This window comes from Alosa pseudoharengus, unplaced genomic scaffold (assembly GCF_046254945.1).
Source record: "Alosa pseudoharengus isolate Yale_2024_CS ecotype anadromous, Long Island Sound unplaced genomic scaffold, YU_APseudo_1.1 YU_APseudo_1.1_scf_20, whole genome shotgun sequence".
NCBI classification, from domain to species: domain Eukaryota; kingdom Metazoa; phylum Chordata; class Actinopteri; order Clupeiformes; family Clupeidae; genus Alosa; species Alosa pseudoharengus.
Window position 1 is genome coordinate 19,969,542 of NW_027468664.1, and position 18,489 is coordinate 19,988,030.

General features: G+C 42.8%; 1 protein-coding gene across 1 annotated transcript; it reads right to left on the reverse strand.

Moving 5' to 3' along the window:
• Nucleotides 1-1,205: 1,205 nt before the first annotated feature.
• kcnj3b (potassium inwardly rectifying channel subfamily J member 3b) lies at nucleotides 1,206-16,907 on the reverse strand. The gene is made up of 4 exons (XM_076296832.1): nucleotides 16,230-16,907; nucleotides 15,546-15,762; nucleotides 1,934-2,155; nucleotides 1,206-1,903 (listed from the first exon to the last, which is right to left on the reverse strand). Exons 1-4 carry the CDS (start codon nucleotides 16,905-16,907, stop codon nucleotides 1,365-1,367), a joined length of 1,656 nt encoding a protein of 551 aa, XP_076152947.1. The 3' UTR covers nucleotides 1,206-1,364.
• Nucleotides 16,908-18,489: the final 1,582 nt, after the last annotated feature.

An 18,489-nucleotide genomic window follows, 5' to 3' on the forward strand; every position in this document is an offset into this window, starting at 1 on the left:
GTCAATCATCCACATGGCAGAGTTCAGAGAGCAGAATCACACGACTTTTATTTCTGAAAAGGAAGACTTTGACCAATACTGATGAACACATTCAATACAGACAGCACCTGACAGAGTAGCCTCTGTCTTATGCCATAGACAGGGGTGAAAAAAGGATCCTCTATAAAGACATTTATAACACATGTATACCAGAGCTATAACATTATTATAAAGATTATTGTTTGTGTCATATTAAGAGTGTGTAGTAATAGGTGAAACTTTGCTGACCTAGGATACAGTTGAGCCACAGAGTTTTGTGCCTGATAATCTCAGTGAGAATTTATTTATATGTAAGTCGCAGTGCAGTTCTTAAAAAGCATCGCAGAGAGGTATTAAAAAGAAATGCAAAATAACATAAAACGCTCCTGTTAATATAGCTCAATTGTTATTGCTTCCGTTTTTCAAAACACATATGCGGCAGAAAGCTGTAATGGATAAGATTATGTTCTACGTACGTCAAATAGATTAACACTCTTCAACCTCCCACCAATTGAGTAAATCAACTCAAACAGACAATCCCTGTGACTCAGTGGAGCTGTGACTCCAAAACACAAACAAAGCTAAAAACACCTTTGAGTGAACAGTGAATTGCACCCACTTGACAAAGTTAAGGCGTATTATTTGAGTCTGTATGAGCTGTTATCTTTAAATATTACTTTACTACACATGCATGAAAATTACCACAGGTGACTAAATATTTATATAACAAAAACATAATATATGTGCCCTTGTAAATGGAATATGTTTTTGTTGAAGTTATCTGTCTGATTTTTGATATTTCCTAAAGAGATTTATTATAAATATGTTATACGTATAATTCACATGCTCTATGTGGTTCAAACATGCCAACATGTTTAAAATGAATTAGCTGCTAAAAGGTTATTTGTTCATAAATCCTGTGATGATTATAAAGTCTGTGGTAACGTTATTCACGTTCGTAAATGCCGAGGAAGTGAATGCAGGAGGGATGTTAACAGGTTTGAGTTCATACAAGAGTAGTCTCACGGAGCCAGACGTGACTGACTTCTGTACCTCCCTTGAGTGCACATCTAGGGTTCATTTTTGGTATTGGTTGGGACGAAAAATAAGACAAAGTTGAGACGACCAAGTTGAAGAGCACCATTTAGCCTTTCATATTAGTTTCTGAATCAACGTAAATGCCCGTGATTACAAGAGGTGTTGAAGAGGTGTTGGTTTAGAGATTTCAAATCCTCCTTACCATCATTAACCATGTAATATTTTTCACCCACATTTGAGCCAAAACGGTTGTCCCTTGGTGTGTACTGTAACAGGTTGGACTCCGTGAGACTACTGCTGGATATTGTTCATTTCAGGCTTAAACCTGTGAATCGCTCCGAGTTCATCTTCCGCAATTTGGGCGGCAGGTTCCCGTCTAGCCGTCCACCCAAGCCTCCCCCTCCCCCGGCCAATCTCTGCAGCTTCGGGGGCAAGTCCGAGACCGATTGGCTCATGGAGTCGCCGGCCCCGCCCCCTGCCCTGCTGATCTTGGGCGTGGGCCTCTCCTCGGCCAGCGGCGAGCTGATGGCATGCAGGCGCTCCTCGGCCACGCCGGGCGCCGAGCTGATCCGCTGAAGCTTGACCGGCAGTTCGCCCAGGTTGTACGTGATCTCTGAGCTCATGCGTAGCAGCTTCCGGGGCATTCCGTCCAGCGCACGCCCCCCTCCGGCGCTACCGATGGGTAGCGAGCCGTCCCCCCCTCGCCCAGTCAGCCTCTGCAGCTTGGACGGCAGCTTGGTGGCGTTGCTCGCTGCGATGGGTGCTGGTGGCAGGTTGGTGGAGCCGCTCTCCGACTCCCCCTGCTGGTCGGAACCCTCCAGTGTGATGCTGCCAGCCTCGCCTCCGCCTCCACCTCCACCTCCTCCACCACCACCACCCGCACTGTGGCAGAGGGAAGGCGCAGTCAATGGGGAGGACAGCAGGAGGCTCTCCTCCTGCTCCTTGACGCTATGGGGAGGCGTTGGCACCTCGAAGGTGCCGTGGAACTGTGAGTAGTCCACCTTGAAGAAGCCCTCCTCCAGGGAGATGACCGGGAAGAAGCGGTGGCCCCACAGCACCTCGTCCTCCGTGTATGACGTCCGCGCCTGGCACGTCATGCCTGTAGCAAGGAAAAAAGATAAGGCACAACAAAACAAAAACACAACACATGCATGAATAGCATTTTCAAGCAAATGACGAGACTCTTCTTGGAGACCCGTACTCAGGATGAGTGGATCTTACCCTTCAGCCAGACCAGAGATGGGACAGACAGGAAACACAAAAAACATGACCTTAAAATTCTCCAAATATATTTATAATCATCTTAACATTCTGTGAAAATGTTTACCCACATAGCCTACATATAATTCATTGTATGTTAATGGGCTCTTTGTGCCAAATTACATTTTGTGGAGTTTGTGGAAACAAATAGCATAACACAGAGCATTGAATATAGCATAGGGAAAGCAGATGTCAGAGAAAGCTTGCTGCCTAGAAATTCTTGAACCCTTCTCTGCCCTCTACTCTGTCTTTCCAATTATCCTGACTTCGGGTTGACGATCTGCCATCTTAATTCCATCTCAATTCTTTAACCAAACGGAGAGAGCTGCGGTCATCCTGAGCCATGACCTCATAATGATTTGCTCTACAGGGATTTCTGACAGGGAACCTCTTAGGGCTGCACAATTAATTAAATTTTAATCACGATCACGATTTTGGCTTCCCACGATCAAATTTGCGTGATCGAGCGATATTTCAAATGCATGCTCTACCCATAGAACCAACCTGGCAACCCATAGAACGCTTCGCTACAAAACAAATCAAGCGCTCCTTAAACCTGTCTGACCATGTGCCTGCATGCAGCCTACCAATGACAGCTGTTCCCTGCACTGTTCAGCCTGATGCACTGTGGACTAGTGACATTATGTTAACTATTAGTAGGCTAGTTAGACTATACAATAAACGACGATTAAAAATCAAATGTGTGGCACAGCAGAAGGCCAACAGCTTGTCCCTCGAAGCGGATCATCCATTGTTTGAAAATATTTCTGATTTCAGGCAAGTTAAGTTAACCAAAAATATAAGCAAAGCAGGGCTTTCAACTCATACCGTGAAACACATCACATGATGTAAACCACACATGCCTTTTTACAGTGCATTAAAATGCACTGTACTGTTCTTCCTAGGCTTCTTATTCTTCTGTTTCTTCTTCTAACGCAGTTAACGCAGCTTCAACCGTTTAACGTAGAAACTTCATTCAAACTATGTTACGTAGATCTTACTTAGGACATGTGGGCTATGTATTTTTCATCTTTGTCACTTTTATACTTTTTAAACTATTATTTCAAAACTACTCAAAATGTCCCCATAGACTTAACATGGGCTGATGACATCACAATAGAGCCTTTAAGCAATTAGAATCCTATGGCAGGTGTTCAGGCCACCTGTCCCAACTGCAATTCTCAGGCTTTAAGCATACAATCTGGCCCTATTAAGACTACACACCCTATTCAACTGCTTCCTCTGCCAAAAACTGTTTCAAAATAAGAGTCCTCACTACAAAATTTCACTGTTAAACAATTTAACCCTTTAAACTACTGAACTTTTTAACTGTTCAGCCATTGTAACTGTTACTTGTCATCAACTATGACTCCTACCCACTGTAGCTAGTTAGCATGGTTAACATAGTTAGCATGCTAACATACTAGTTAGCATAGTTAGCATAACTGCTAAAAATGATTAGCTAAGTAACATAGTTAGCATAGTTAACATGCTAGTTCACATAGTTAGCATAACTGCTAAAAACGATTAGCTAAGTAACATGGTTAGCATAGTTAGCATGCTAGCATGTTAACATGCTAGTTAACATTTTTAGCAAAACTTTTAAAAATGATTAGCTAAGTAACATGATTAGCATAATTAGCATGCTAACATATTAGCATGCTAGTTAGCATTTTTAACAAAACTGCTAAACATGATTAGCTAAGTTAGCTAAGTAACATGGTTAGCATAGTTAGCATGCTAACATGCTGGTTAACATTTTTAACAAAACTGCTAAAAATGATTAGCTAAGTTAGCTAAGTAACATGGTTAGCATGTTGGTTAGCATAATTAGCATAACTGCTAAAAATGATTAGCTAAGTTAGCTAAGTAACATAGTTAGCATGTTATATATTTACCTATTTAACCATTCAATCATTCCAACTATATTAAACCTTATCTACCAAGCAAATCATTTAACTATATAAACTATCCACCTATGTAACTGTTCAGTCATTCCAACTATATTAAACCTCATCTACCTAGCAACCAATATAGTTTGTTTTTACTCTGTATGATATTTTACATCATATTTTTTGCATTTTTATGCACTGTATTTCCTTCAGGAAATGCTTTTCTAGTTTATCACGTTAACCTTTAGTCCTTGTTTGCTTCCTCCGATAGCCTATAGCCTACTGTAATAAGAGTTGAGCTAACAACAGGATCCGTGAATTTTATTCATGTATTTTATAAGCTACATGTGCAACCTACAATGCATATGCGTTTCAAGACACAGCCTACTCAAAACAAGTGAACAATAATGAAAATGTAGCCTACACGTCAGTGTTTTACATATCAACGAATGACTAAACCAGGGGTGTCCAAACTGCGGCCAGCCATGCACTTTAATCCGGCCCGCCGAGCATTTATTAGTTTATCATAGGCCGCTCGCTATTTTTTTCCAGGGATAGACGACGTTGTGGTTAACTTTAGGCTACTGCAAACTGCTTTACACTCTTCTTAGAGAACGTTTACAACAGTGGTCCCCAAACTTTTTCTTCCGAGGGCCAGCTAATGCTGCTTTCGAGATGTCTCGTAAATCATCGTACACTCACCCGTACAACACGTATCAAAGGCTTTAGGAACGCCTTTCTCTCGAGCCACGAGGGGCATTAGCAGGAGGCTAGTCATTGTTATTGTTTTGTGCTACATGTAGCCTCTAGCTAAACGGCTGGAAAACAAATTGTTACATTGTATTGCAGGCACAGCAAGACCGTGCAATGCATGAATTGGTGACCGGATTGAAGCAGCAATGTAATCTAGTGTGTAAGAGCATTACATCAACTTTAACATGACCAACACAGTACATATGCAAAAAAAATACATGTCATCTCATCTCAACTATGGGCGCAGCCATGTTTGTTGTAAGGTCGTACGTCCACCTCGGGGTACCCTCAAGTACTCCGAGGTAAAGTGGGCGTGCCTGCCCAAAATGCCGCAAGAAAGCTGGGTAATTTACACTTTCCAACTCGGGCGGCGGATTTACGAGACATCTCGAAAGCACGGTTACTATGCCTGGCTCTAAGAGAGGGCCAGAGACTCGGAGTATATCAGTAACCATAAATAGCTTAGTGCTGTGAACAACAGCAGTCTACCTTAGTTGAATATTCCATTACATTAAATCTATAGGCTATTGCAATTTAATACCATTGTTAGCTGTGTTTATATTGCCATCATGCCATATCAGTGTAAAACGTAACTCAAATTAAATAATACTAATAAAAAGACTTTTGCATTCCCAAAAGTATATTTTATTAAAAATGTGTGAACTCTGAACTCTGAAAATGTAAAGTTCTCAAACTATGAGAATTTTTATGAAGCGCTGAAGTGGTCTGAAATGACCACCATTCTAACTTTCACTCACCTGAACTTGTGACCTCTTTGTAGGCCTATGAACATTTGAACGAGTGAATACAAAATAGAAAAAATAATTATCCCAGAAAGTCCCAAAAATATTACTTGAATAGAAGTTAGTTAGTTATTAACAATTAATTGATAAAGTTTTACAATACTTTGAGCACTGATGCAGTCAGCATAGGCCTCTTACATTGTTTGCAGGTAGGCCTACATTTCATTCCGTTTTTGATGGCAAACGCGAAACAGCGCCAAAATAACCACCAGTGGACAAAAAGAGTATTACATGTGTACTGTTAATGGGGGAAATTGCGGAGGTCAGGGGCGTGCAGAGACCTTTGAAGGGGCAGGGGCTCAAATTTTTAAAAAGGGCACATGGAACAAAATGTTCTTGTCTACACAGAGATCATAGGCTATTTAAGGCTACATCTTATTGATTAAATACAAAGCTAATTTTAATAGCCTAGAAGTCTAGACGCACCATATATGCAGCAAATATGTTATTGCCTAGTCTGGCTTGTCAGGCTATAATTTTAATGTTTATCACAGTGAACTACCACCATTAGCAAGCTGGTCTCTTGCAGATTCACGTGCTGTGCGTGTGGCCACTGAGTGAAATGACGCGTACCCTAATGTAGCCTACTGTAAACAGAGAACGACGTGTGGAGTTGGGTTAGTTAAACAACTACAGTAGCCTATGTCGTCGGCTTATGACGATTTAGAAAAGGTTTGCCTACTGTGTTTTATGAACTAGGTCTACTAACCTAAGCTACTATAACATAGTAACCTAAACAGAATATGTTATGAACGTTCAGCCTTAGATTTTCGAAGCTGCCAGGTTATTGAAATGGATGGAACATGACATGGATAAAACGGGATTCATTAAACATGAAACAACTTTAAACATTTTATTCTCTATCTCTAAGCTGAATACTATTGCATGTTCAGATAGGCTAACTTCCAAGTGACCTTACCGTGCACCCAAACGTCTCCTTGTGCCTGCGTGCACCTTTTGAGAGTTCACTGAATGTATGACGTCACGGATTGGTGACCGCAAGGCATTTCAATTAACACAGAACATTTTTATTTTTGTAAATTTCTAATTTCACAAACTATTAATGAGACATTTTAGCGAATATTCATGTTGGAACTAGAGGAAGTATTACAAATTTTAAAAGGCACTTGGACATCAAAGGGGCAAAAGGGCTAGAGCCCTTGTAGCCCCCCTTCTCTGCACGTGCCTGGCGGAGGTTATAGTTTGACGATATCGTACTCCCGTGCGGGCCGGTTGCTATACCACGGACATGTTTTGGGGGGCCACCCAAAATGAGGCCGCGGGCCGTAGTTTGGGGACCACTGGTTTACAATGTCAATGTCAAAACAGCTGTCAATGTCAAAACAGCTTGTCACATCGAGATACATAGTATCTCCATTGCGGCAGATCTAACTATGCTAACTATGCTAGTCCATTTAATTGGGGACGCATTTGAGCGTGGGAGAGAGGGCGATGGCAACAGTAGTTCCCATTACTGACCATTTACTGTATAAACTGTGAGAGGGCACAGCCATAGGCACAGCACTAGCCATAGGCTATTTAAGTGGAGCTGGCAAAGAGTCTTAAAGTGACAGTGCACCATTTATAAATGAATTAAACAGCATCAAATGAACAGTATTTCTTAAGAAATTAATTGTCTACAACAAAAGTATTTTGTCATTTAAATAATACAAAACATTATTATTATTATTATTATTATTATTATTATTATTTGTGTGTGGCCCGCTGGCCAATTTTCAAAACCCAATGTGGCCCTTCAGTCAAAAAGTTTGGACACCCCTGGACTAAACGATTACAGTAAACTCATGAACAAGAAGCAGAGCTTAAGTGGCTAATGGGGAGCGTTGGGAGGATTCCCGGTGGGCTGTTAACGTTTTCCCAAATATTAACAAAGTAGCACGCACAAAACATTTGTTTGGAAGTTGTTTGGAAGTTTGGAAGTCACAGTCAAATCTATATTTGCAGTAATTTAGGGTAATGTAAATGTGTAAATGTGAGGGGAAGAATTTGGGTGAGCCAGATAGCAAGTCCAATATGTTTAGGGAAAAAATATTTTTGTCACTAAAATTAATTAATAATCGTGATAAATAATCGTGATCTCAATATTGATCAAAATAATCGTGATTATCATTTTGGCCATAATCGTGCAGCCCTAGAACCTCTGTCTGCATTTTGACAGAACATCCTTCACATCTCCTTAACGTGAATTCATTTGGAAGAGACCATGAAAACTTAAACTTGTCCGAATCCTAAATACAGGGTGTAAATACAAGACAGATGAGTGCTTCTGCTCCAAAGGAAAAAAAAACATGTTGCTATAGAGAAAAATGTACCAACTAAATTCATTCATAAATGTCCTTCATGTCCATCATAAAGCCAGTACAACCCATTTTGCCATGGCAAGGTACACATAAATAATAACAAATCCAAGCAAACATATTCACCGTATTTCAAATCAACATGTGCTTTGTCACTGCAACAAAACCACACTGACCATGACCACACTGTACACAAGGCACTTAGCCACCACCATCACGGTAATAACTACCTTGTGTGCTATCCTCCTATTCACTTACATATCCTCTTGCTGTGTATATCATTATCATGAAATAGTGTCTCATGAGGAAGCTTCTCCAACACACATATTGCACACTGCCCTCTCCCCACATACACAGCACACTATCCCATCTCCCCTGTCATCCCCCCAACACTCACACCAAGACCCCTGGCAGTTGGGTTAGCCCCTTGAGCCGTGGATCGATCTGCCCAAGGTTTCTTCCTTGGTAAGGGAGTTTTTCCTTGCCCCTGTTGCTCTTGGGTGCTCCTTGTTGGTGCCCCCCACCCAATGCAGCCCTTGCCACTTAATCTACTAAACCCCTCTTCTACTGCACTTTTTACCCCCCCCCCCCCATTAATGCACAAATAGGCTGACACCAGACATAATTTCACTGCATTTCTTACTTCCAGTAACTATATGCATGTGACAATAAACTTCCTTGTATCCTTGTATCCACAAGACATGCACTTATATCAGCACTGTTGCATATGTTCTAGAATTCTAGATAGTCATAAAGAGCACCATCACAAACGTGTGCTTGATAACAAATATTATGTATGGACCCTTTCAAGAGAGTTCCATTATCAGCATCATAGTTGGCTCCACAAGACTTCCTTTTTAACATTCCATATGTTATCTTAATGCAGAGGAAGTAGATTGGGGCCCAAATAGAACGTTCAAGCATTGTTTTTGTTTTTATTGTTGAAAGGGTCTATAGGAACGGCACGAGGGCCGGGGAGGTGTGACAAAGGCAAAGTGGTACTTATTCCAACAAATCGATCAAAGCGTGGCGAGAAAATTACATTACTCCAAGAAGGAAACCTCCTCTTAAGTGCAGCAGAGTTGATGTGACTCATCAGCATATTTGCATTATTGAGATCAGGGAGGCAAAAAAAGAGAAAAGAACACAAGTCAATGCAAAAACACACAAACACACAAACACACACACACACACACACACACACACACACACACACACACACACACAAATACACACACGCCAGCACAAGGAGAACCATTACTGTCGAGGAACACCCACGGCGGCAGCTGTTCACGCTCCATTTGGTTTCATCAAAACAAGAAGCTTCTTCTCCAGAAAAGTCATCAGGGTGTGTGAGTGTGAGCACCCAGGCCAAACAACCTGCCTCCTCGCTGCTTACTTAAGACAGCACATTTGGCCACTTCCTAAAAAAAGCCATCCTGAAACAGGATGATTTCTAGAACGCATCTATTATGCTCACATACCGATATCTCCCGGGGAATAGATAACAAATTAAAAAAAGAAAACAACCCTATAAACAGCCAAGCAGGAGTTGGGGGCAGTGGTCCTGGTGACCGAGGTGTAGGTGTGTGTGTGTGTGTGTGTGTGTGTGTGGGTGTGGTTGGGGAGGCGTTTGTAGTGCTGTGTTAAGATGAGCTGCACACACTGTTCGAACAGAGTTGGATCATACACCTCATACGGCACATGCATACACACACACACAGACACACATACACACACACACACACACACATACACACACGCACACAGTAGCACACACACAACACACACACACACACTTACACACACACATGCACACAGTAGCACATACACATTGAAGTCACATACATACTTTATTTATTTCTCTGTATCTGTGACACACATACTGTATGAAACATCCCCCGCGCACAGCTCCTGATCCTCAACTGCGTTTTCTTCGCCTGATATGAAACTCCACAGCTATCTCACCACTACCTCTATGCCGTTGGTAGAAGTGAGTGAGGAAAGCTGTACGTTGTTTAGGGATCAATCAAAATACCTTGGATTTTGTGAAGACACGATGTGATATGCAGGTCCATTTGCTCTTGGGTTATTCTAAGCATGGACAAGCCGTGCACAGGAGGTGTCGTGCTGCTGTAAGGTGTCATAAAAGCGCCTCTTATCCTTGGCAAAACTGCTGGGGATATGCTGTTCCTGGAGCTGCTATCTAAATCCCACAGAACACTGTGGAACAAGCACACACGTTAGAGTACTCTCTAATAATACTCTCTCACAAACACACACACACACACAAACACACACACACATACACACAAAACATACATACATTCTCATATGTGCGTGCGCGCACACACACACACACACACACACACACACACACACACACACACACACACACACACACACACACACACACACACACAGCATGAAGGACCCACAAAAGTGACTGTTATTATTCAGCGTATGAAATATTAAACAGTCTCCCTGTTGTGGCTGACGAGAACAGTGAGCAAGAGACGTGGAGACAAGCAGCTCGCACAGACGGAGAGACCATCCATCCCGACTCAAGTTATATAATCATTACACATTCACTCACCACAACAAATCTCATTACCGTGTTTGAGGGAAAACATTTGTGCGTATTAGAGGCAGAAAGAGGGAGAGAGAGAGAGATAGAGAGGGAGAGAAGGAGATTGAGAGAGTGGCAAAAAATAAGGGGTCTCACTGTACTCCAACAGCTGCCTGTTATGAGAACAATTTATATATCCGAGAGGGATAATCAGTTTCTATGGTGACCGTCATCAAGTGCTCTGTTCGGTTAGCGCAGAGGTGCTCTTACTGACCTGCTTCTGTCATTTCTCTCCATCTCTCTTTCTCTCTCCCTGCATCATTTGTCTCTGCTTTCTCACCTCCGATTCTCTCTGTTCTACCTGGTCCCTGCACTTCATTACCTGCCAGACATCACCTGCCTAACATTGTGTCCGTGCCCTTATAAGGCTGCGTTTCATCTCTGTACTTTCCATCTCTCTTTCTCCTCTCCCTTTTTTTCCCATCACTCTCTCAACCTTTCCTCCTCTTTTTTTCTCTGTCATGTCTCTCCATATCTCTCTGTCTTCATCTGCATCTTTGAATTGCTATTTCTGGACCCGCTCCTCTCTCCTCATCTACCCTTCCTCCAAACTCTAGCCAGTCCATCTCTGTAACACTCTCTCTCTTTCTCTCTCCCACACTCTCTCCAGCACACATAGTTCACCCTTTCCTAATCTCATTTTAATGTCTCTTCCTCTGTCTGCACTTTATTCTCTCTCTCTCTCTCTCTCTAACCCTTTGATCATCAGTGGTTTCTGCCTTCCATTTCTCTCGCCTGCCCTCTCTTTAGCAGACCCCTCCGTCTTCTTTCTCTTTTGCTCTCTTTCTCCTGGTATCCATTTCTGACTGGCAGAAGGCAGCTTGCCCTGGAGTTGCCCCCCCCCCCCCCCCCTGCCCCAACCTCCTCTTCCCCTCGCCTCCAACCCTTACACCCCCCTCCCCCCCACAGGACTGTAACTTAGAGACAGGTGTGTGATAACTGTGTTCCTATGACTATTGCGTCCCAAATGGCCTAATGAGCATCCCCTCCTCCCCTCAACCACTCTTCCACATCCTGAAAGAATGTTATTGACAACATGGCAGGAAACCCTCCCACCCCCCTCCTTCCCTGCAGGGCTGGAAATCTTGTACATAGTCTGATTCAAGAACGCCCCCCCCCCCCCCCCAACCCCACTACTCACGTCCACTCCCTGATCCAAAGTACCCATACCTGAGCTGATGACCTGCCAGAGGCCTCAGGAGGATCTGTGACACGGCACCAGTCAATTACCCATTAGTGTTCAAGAGCCTCACGCGCGCTTCACACATGCTGTGTGAAAACACCTCCACAGGAAGGCTCTCCGAGTCCGTCTGATGGACAAAAATCGGTGCGTACGACCGTAAAGAGAGAAAGGCATGAAAGCCACTGCTCTGGAAATGAACTAAGGGGGATGTGTAATTCCATAATGCAGACGTATGAGCTAGCTGTAAACAAGATCAAGCCAAATCCTGGATTCTATTGCATTTCACATACAGATTTTCCCCTGACTAAGAATGCAATTTGGTTTGTGATAAACCTCCATCCACATCGAGGCAAAACAACTGTTAATGTACGATTTGTTGTCTGGCTTAGGCTTAGCAGCACCAGTTTTTTTAGGACTCATAGAAATGTAGCTTTTCAGGATGGGCGAACTGGTGGAGGGGGACGGTGGTGGTGGGGGGTCTCTTGTTGTTTGAGAGGGCAGACAGACCAGTTGAAGTTCAGGTTCACGCAGTGCTACACATAACCTCCCTGCGGACACCAGCCACACATTTATCCTTGAGAACGAGCACACTGCCTGTCCAAACCATTTACCCAGAAACCAGAAAAGGGTTCGTCCTTGGGGACACAGTATAAACGTGTCAGTGGCATAACTCTCTCTCTCTCCATTGCTCTCTCTCTGTCTCTCGTCTCAGTATTTCACACATTCGCATCCCTCGTTTCTGTATGTGAACATGTGCAGTATGTACAGGGCTATATAGAGATATGTTTCTTATACAGCCTTGAACATACATAAAAGGAAATGATAGAGAGAAAACATGAGGAAAGGCACACACGCATACACACACACACACACACAGAAACACACACATACATCCCCCCCCCTCTCACTCACACACACACACACAAACACACACACTTTTACAGTCACACCCACAAACACAGACACCCTCCCCCACATAAACACAGAAATGCTCACACAAACGTAATTAACCACAGCTCAGGGCAAGCCCAATATGTCATAATTACTGTTTGATTAGAGCGACTGATAAAAACGAGCTTAGGTGCATTCGGTCGGCTCTGAGCCCCGCTAGCTGAAGCACCTCAAACAGACGGCCACAGACTTTACTGTACTGAGCGCGCTCAAGGAGGGGGAGATTTAGTTGCTATGGAAACAGATTCACAATGGGGAGAACAGAGTGCTGACTAACTGTATATAATTCTGTTTTTCTTTCTTTCTTTCTTTCTTTTTTTAAACTGGCAAATCCAACCACCGTTTCCTAGGTGGGTGTAACAGCCAAATTTTGTCCTGTCGTACCAGTTCTGCGGTTGAGACCTTATCGTAGGTAGTATGTGACAGTCTCATGGGGACTGTGTGTGGGTGTACACATTGTGCCTTTCTGTGTGATGTTTTCATTTATTTTCTATGCATCTGTGTGCGTGTGCTTGACAGTGCTTTTTTCATACATTCTGTCGGCAATACCTATGGGGTGCTGTATGTATTTATTATATGTATGTATCTATATATTTATGAATGTATGTTTGTATGTATGTATGTATGTATGTATGTATGCATGTATGTATGCATGTATGCATGTATGTACTGTATGTATGCATATATGTATAAATGTATGTTTGTGTATGTGTGTGTGTGTGTGTGTGTGTGTGTGTGTGTGCATGTGGGATGAGTAATGTATCATAGGATGAGGGATAAGAAGAAACGGAAAAGAGGTCAATTATGACTGACAGGTGAAATGATCTTTTGGCAGGTCAACAGCATGATAAAACAAACAAGACAGAAAGAAAGAGAAAGAGGAGGGGGGGGTATCAACACACCTATCCAAATGTCCATAATCAGAGGTAACCATACACTAATTTATTCTGAACTAGACTACATCTATTGCTGTTGTGTGAACAGTTTTCTCTTCTTCCTCAGACTAGAGCTTGGATAGGAGGAAGTAATCTGGCTGTCTTTCCACCGAACCTGCCTCTGGCGTGTTCTTGACTTATAGACACAGAGGTGCACAAGCACTGCCAAAGATCCTACAGCATACTAGTATTCTGGTTTGTTGCTGGTTAGCTTTCTCAATCCTCCCTATTCGCTTCACGTCGTTTCATAAATATAGTAAATTCACTCAACTCAAATATTTTAAAAACATTTGTGCAAATGTTACTTGTACACATATAGCTAATTTCGTCCATTAACTAACTCTTGACTGACAAAATACTGGCATGGCAAACCCAAGAACTGACAAAATAGCAGCAGCATCAGTGAGTGGTGAGCAGAAAAGCCCTGATCACTGGCGGTTTTGGATACAGGTCTTTATGGGGGGAAATATTCATCAGAGGATCTGTAATAAATGAGCGGCAACATCGCCAGCATTCATTCTGTCACCCTGTGGTGCTGAGTGCTAAATATTAATAAGTCCCCTCAAGGCCTCTATGCAAATTGTCAAACAATTAGACGCCTGTTTACTGGGTATCTCTCGCCAGAGGAAGAGGTTGAAACAGCACTTCAGTCCACTGGAGGGAAATTGTGGGTAACTTGGATGAAGAAATAAGCAATGACATGAGATGCATCGCAGATTTTCTTGGTCTGTATGGTCTGTTTTTTTTTCAGGTCTGTGTTTGAACTTGAGATATTTTTTAATCTTCGTTGGACAATTAATGTATTAACTAACAACAAACCTATTTTTTTGATTACTACTTTTACTTGCATTTTGGCTAAGTTAATCTGCCATATTATCGAAGCAAATTGATATATTTTTGATTAAATATGGTAGCAAACATCATTCGCCAGATTCAAATACAAAGAATAATTGATGAATACTTATAAATCGTTGATTTTTATACAGCTAAAAAATCATTACTCTTTCAGTGAGTAATTATTTAAGCATGGTTATCGAATTTTTTTCTTGCCACCAAAACTATTTTACATTTTTGATCGAACCAAGAACGAGCAGACATTTTAGGGCAAAAAAATCTAAAGCCTTTTAATCTTCTATTTGGAACCTTTCTTGATTTTAGATAATAATTTCATAACAGATTAGGCACACTGGGAGTCACATAGAATCTACAAAAAAAAAAACTTAAATCAGACATATGAAGATAATACTGAATACTGTGACCCCGGATTACAGGATCAAGAACGGACTCCTGTGACTTTCATAGATTCCACACTTTCAGCAACATTGATGTCACTGTACACTACTACACAAGGGATGTTCACCCAATTATCTATATGTATGATAAATATATTTTTTCAGCATTTTTTGGATAAAATTGCATGTATTTCATGCTTGCTTAGTGATCCTGTTTCTGTCTGTAAGTTCAAAAAAAAATATATTGTCCATTTCCCTCAACAAAAATCTGCACTGTCACTATATTCCACTTAATCACTGCAGTGAATTCCCTCAGTTCATAACTTCAGGAATCAATTCATTCAAGTAATTATTTCTGAGGACCATTTCATAATATTATTAATTTAAGTGTTAAGGCTTCCAGTCATTTTCAGGACTCCCAGAAGGTTATTATTCATTTCCCAAGAGGACTATAATAAAGCCTCTTCAGATGAACATATTAGCATTTCCTCATAAGTTCCATATAAAGAAGATATTTCTGAGCCTAGTCTCACCCGTGGTCTCCACAATGCCCTCCAAGATGACTACAATCTCGAACTGCTCTGTCTGCATGGAGCGGAGGGAGAGGTCATAGAAGGGGCTTTTGGAGTCGATCACGTGGCAGATGGTCAGAGGGGAGACGAGGAAGAGCTGATCTGCCCCGGTGCTGAAACCAACGTCCAGCTCCAGCTGATCCAGGGGGAGAAACTCACCCTCGGGTGTCTGCCGAGACTGTGTGTGCATTTGTGTTTGTGTGTGTGTGTGTGTGTGTGTGTGTGTGTGTGTGTGTTTGTGTATGTGTGTGTGTGTTAGTGTGTGTGTGTGTGTCAGGGAGTGTGTGTGTGTGTGTTTGAGAGAGAGAGAAAGAGTGCAAAGGAAGAACACAGGAAAAATATGTTCAATGGACCAGAGCAACACACAACTGCAAAAATCAACCTTTAAGAGGCCACTTCAAATTCTCATAACTTGATCTAATAGTGGTAGGACTGACTTGAGAAAGACTGCCATATTCAAGATGGTATTTACTTTAAGTCAGGCTATATTTTGTAACTGTTATTATGGCATAAAGACACTACAAAGGCCCCGAACACATGATAACCTTAGAATGATAGGGACTGGGGAAATTACATTTAGTTACTATTATTGAACGGTCACATAACTCAAGATTTTCACAGAGCTGAACGTGTAAGGCTACTCACTTTGAGCAGTTTGCAGCGGATTTGAGCAGACACCATATGGCTATTCCTGAGATTGCCCACCCGGAACATGAGCGTCAGTTTGCCGTCACGCATGGAGATTGCTGCGTGCTCGCTGAACATCAAAGTCTCTGCCCGCTTCTTTGGCTGGGACATCTTTATGAACATGCAGCCAATTAAGAACGCGTCCACAATCGAACCCAAAATTGACTGGAACAGGAAAAGGATAATTCCCTCCGGACATTTATCCGTGATGTACCTGTAGCCATAACCAATGGTGGCTTCTGTCTCAATGAAAAACAAGAAGGCCGAGGGAAAGTTGTAGACGTTGGCAACACAGGGCGTGTATTTGTCATCGTGGGCCCGGTAGAGATCTCCTCGAATGAAGGCGATGACCCACCACATAGAGGCCATGAATAGCCACGCTACCGTGTAGGTGAGGATGAAGATGAAGAGGTTCCAGCGCCATTTGAGGTCCACCAGGGTAGTGAAGAGATCCGAAAGATACCTGCTGGTCTCGCCGCTCAAGTTCCCATGTTGGACATTGCAGCGGCCGTTTTTGTCCACAAAGCGTTGTCGCTTCTTTTTCTTCTCAGGGGCCGCCTGGTTAAACCCGCCGCCACTGGACGAAGTCGTCACTACTTGATAATCATCCCCAAATTTTTTCCTCAGAGCTGACATAGTATGACCGCTGAAGTACAACTTTATGTCCGAAGAATTTATGAGGGCTTATAAGCAGAGTATACTCTGTACAAGTCGTTACAGTATTTACAGTGTTAAAACCCTCCTTTCTCCCAACTATGTCCTCCAAAACCGAACTTAGATTAAGGGTCAATTTGTTCCTGGCGTAATGCAATGCCGCCCTACAAACTCCAGATGACAAAGCTTCTGGGTTACCTCAACTGTGTGCGCAGTACAGAGAGACCCCTGCGCTCTAGGGTCCTCTCCCGCGCTCTCCGGACTCTCTGGCTTGCTTGGGGATAACGGGATGAAATAGTTACGATGCCGCATATCCCAGAATTTCCCCCTACTTACATTCACGTGTGGGAACACTGCTGCTCCTCGTCGTGCTGTCTGATAGTTTCATCCTCCCTTTTTCAGTCACACGGAGTGCGTTGGCGCTGGCAGGTGTGTAGTTCCAAGTCAGTTTTTCCCCACGAAAGCCGTCCGCGAGTACCAAATAAGACAACGCCCAGAGATGTCACCAGCTGTCCGACTTAAGTTCCCAAGGTATCCCAGGTGTCCTTTCACAGTAACGGCAATTTTCAGTCACAGCTCCTAAACGACGGTTTGTAGCCTACCATAGTTCGGCCATAGAGTTCGTCTTCACTGGCAGATTTCCTTGTTATCTTCACGCACAGCTTCTATGCACTGTACGCGGTTCCTGTTCAAACTCCTTCTCTGGTGGGTCGTTCAGCCGCACTGACGAATATGAACAACTTCAGACTACAGGGGGAGGGAGGTAGGGAGTGAAGAGAGAGCAGCGTGGGTGGTGTTTCCTACGTGTGCGTGATATGTGCTGCATTGTTCTTCGATCATTTAATTATGTGTATCCTAATGCAATTTTTGACACATAACACCTCATGGCTGGTTGTGCAACACAACAAGCCTGCATGAACTTCATTAAACACCCAGTTCAACAAGTCAATTCTTCAAGCGTGACACAACACACATTTTAAAAGGACAAAACATGAAAACCATTTTTCTCAGCTTTGTGTCGGACAGATTGACAGGTGAGTCATCTGCTGCCCCTGTGTGGCCTGCATCTGTTTGTGTTACACAGAGGAAGCTTGTGAGAAATGCTTTGTCAGGGGGGGGGGGGGGGGGTCAGAGAGAGAGAGAGGGAGGGAAAGATGGTGGAGGAAGTGGGGAGCACCTTGGCAATCTGTCACATTTCCCCCTCCTGTGATGAGATCAGGCTGGCTAGGGCTTGTGCCTGATGGAGGAGGAGTGTGGCACCATAATGACGGATGATGCCTGTTTACCTGCAAATTCTCCCTCGTATTTTTCTCGTAAACATGCAAGAGCACAACAGGCAGAGGCTTCATTGTTGCAAATGGTCTTTTTCTGGAGGAAAAAAAAACAGGGTCAACGTGTTGTAGCTTGATTTTACTTAATGTATTTTTTATCTCTTCGGGAGGGAATCAAGCTGGTTATGGTCAACTGTCTGTGGAACAAAATGGTTTTGAAAATTATTAATGCAGTGTTTCGCAACACTAAGTGCTGCTGTTGCCAGCTCATTGCCCCCAGCTTTGAGGATACT

Bases quoted from the DNA above. Each gene is read 5' to 3' on its own strand.
- kcnj3b (XM_076296832.1), bottom strand. From the start codon at position 16,907: ATGTCAGCTCTGAGGAAAAAATTTGGGGATGATTATCAAGTAGTGACG. The intron at 2,156-15,545 runs GTGAGACTAGGC...TCCTTGCTACAG, and splicing joins GGGCATTGTGGAGACCACGG to GCATGACGTGCCAGGCGCGG. The intron at 1,904-1,933 runs GTGGTGGTGGTG...GTGGAGGTGGAG, and splicing joins TTCCCTCTGCCACAGTGCGG to GCGGAGGCGAGGCTGGCAGC.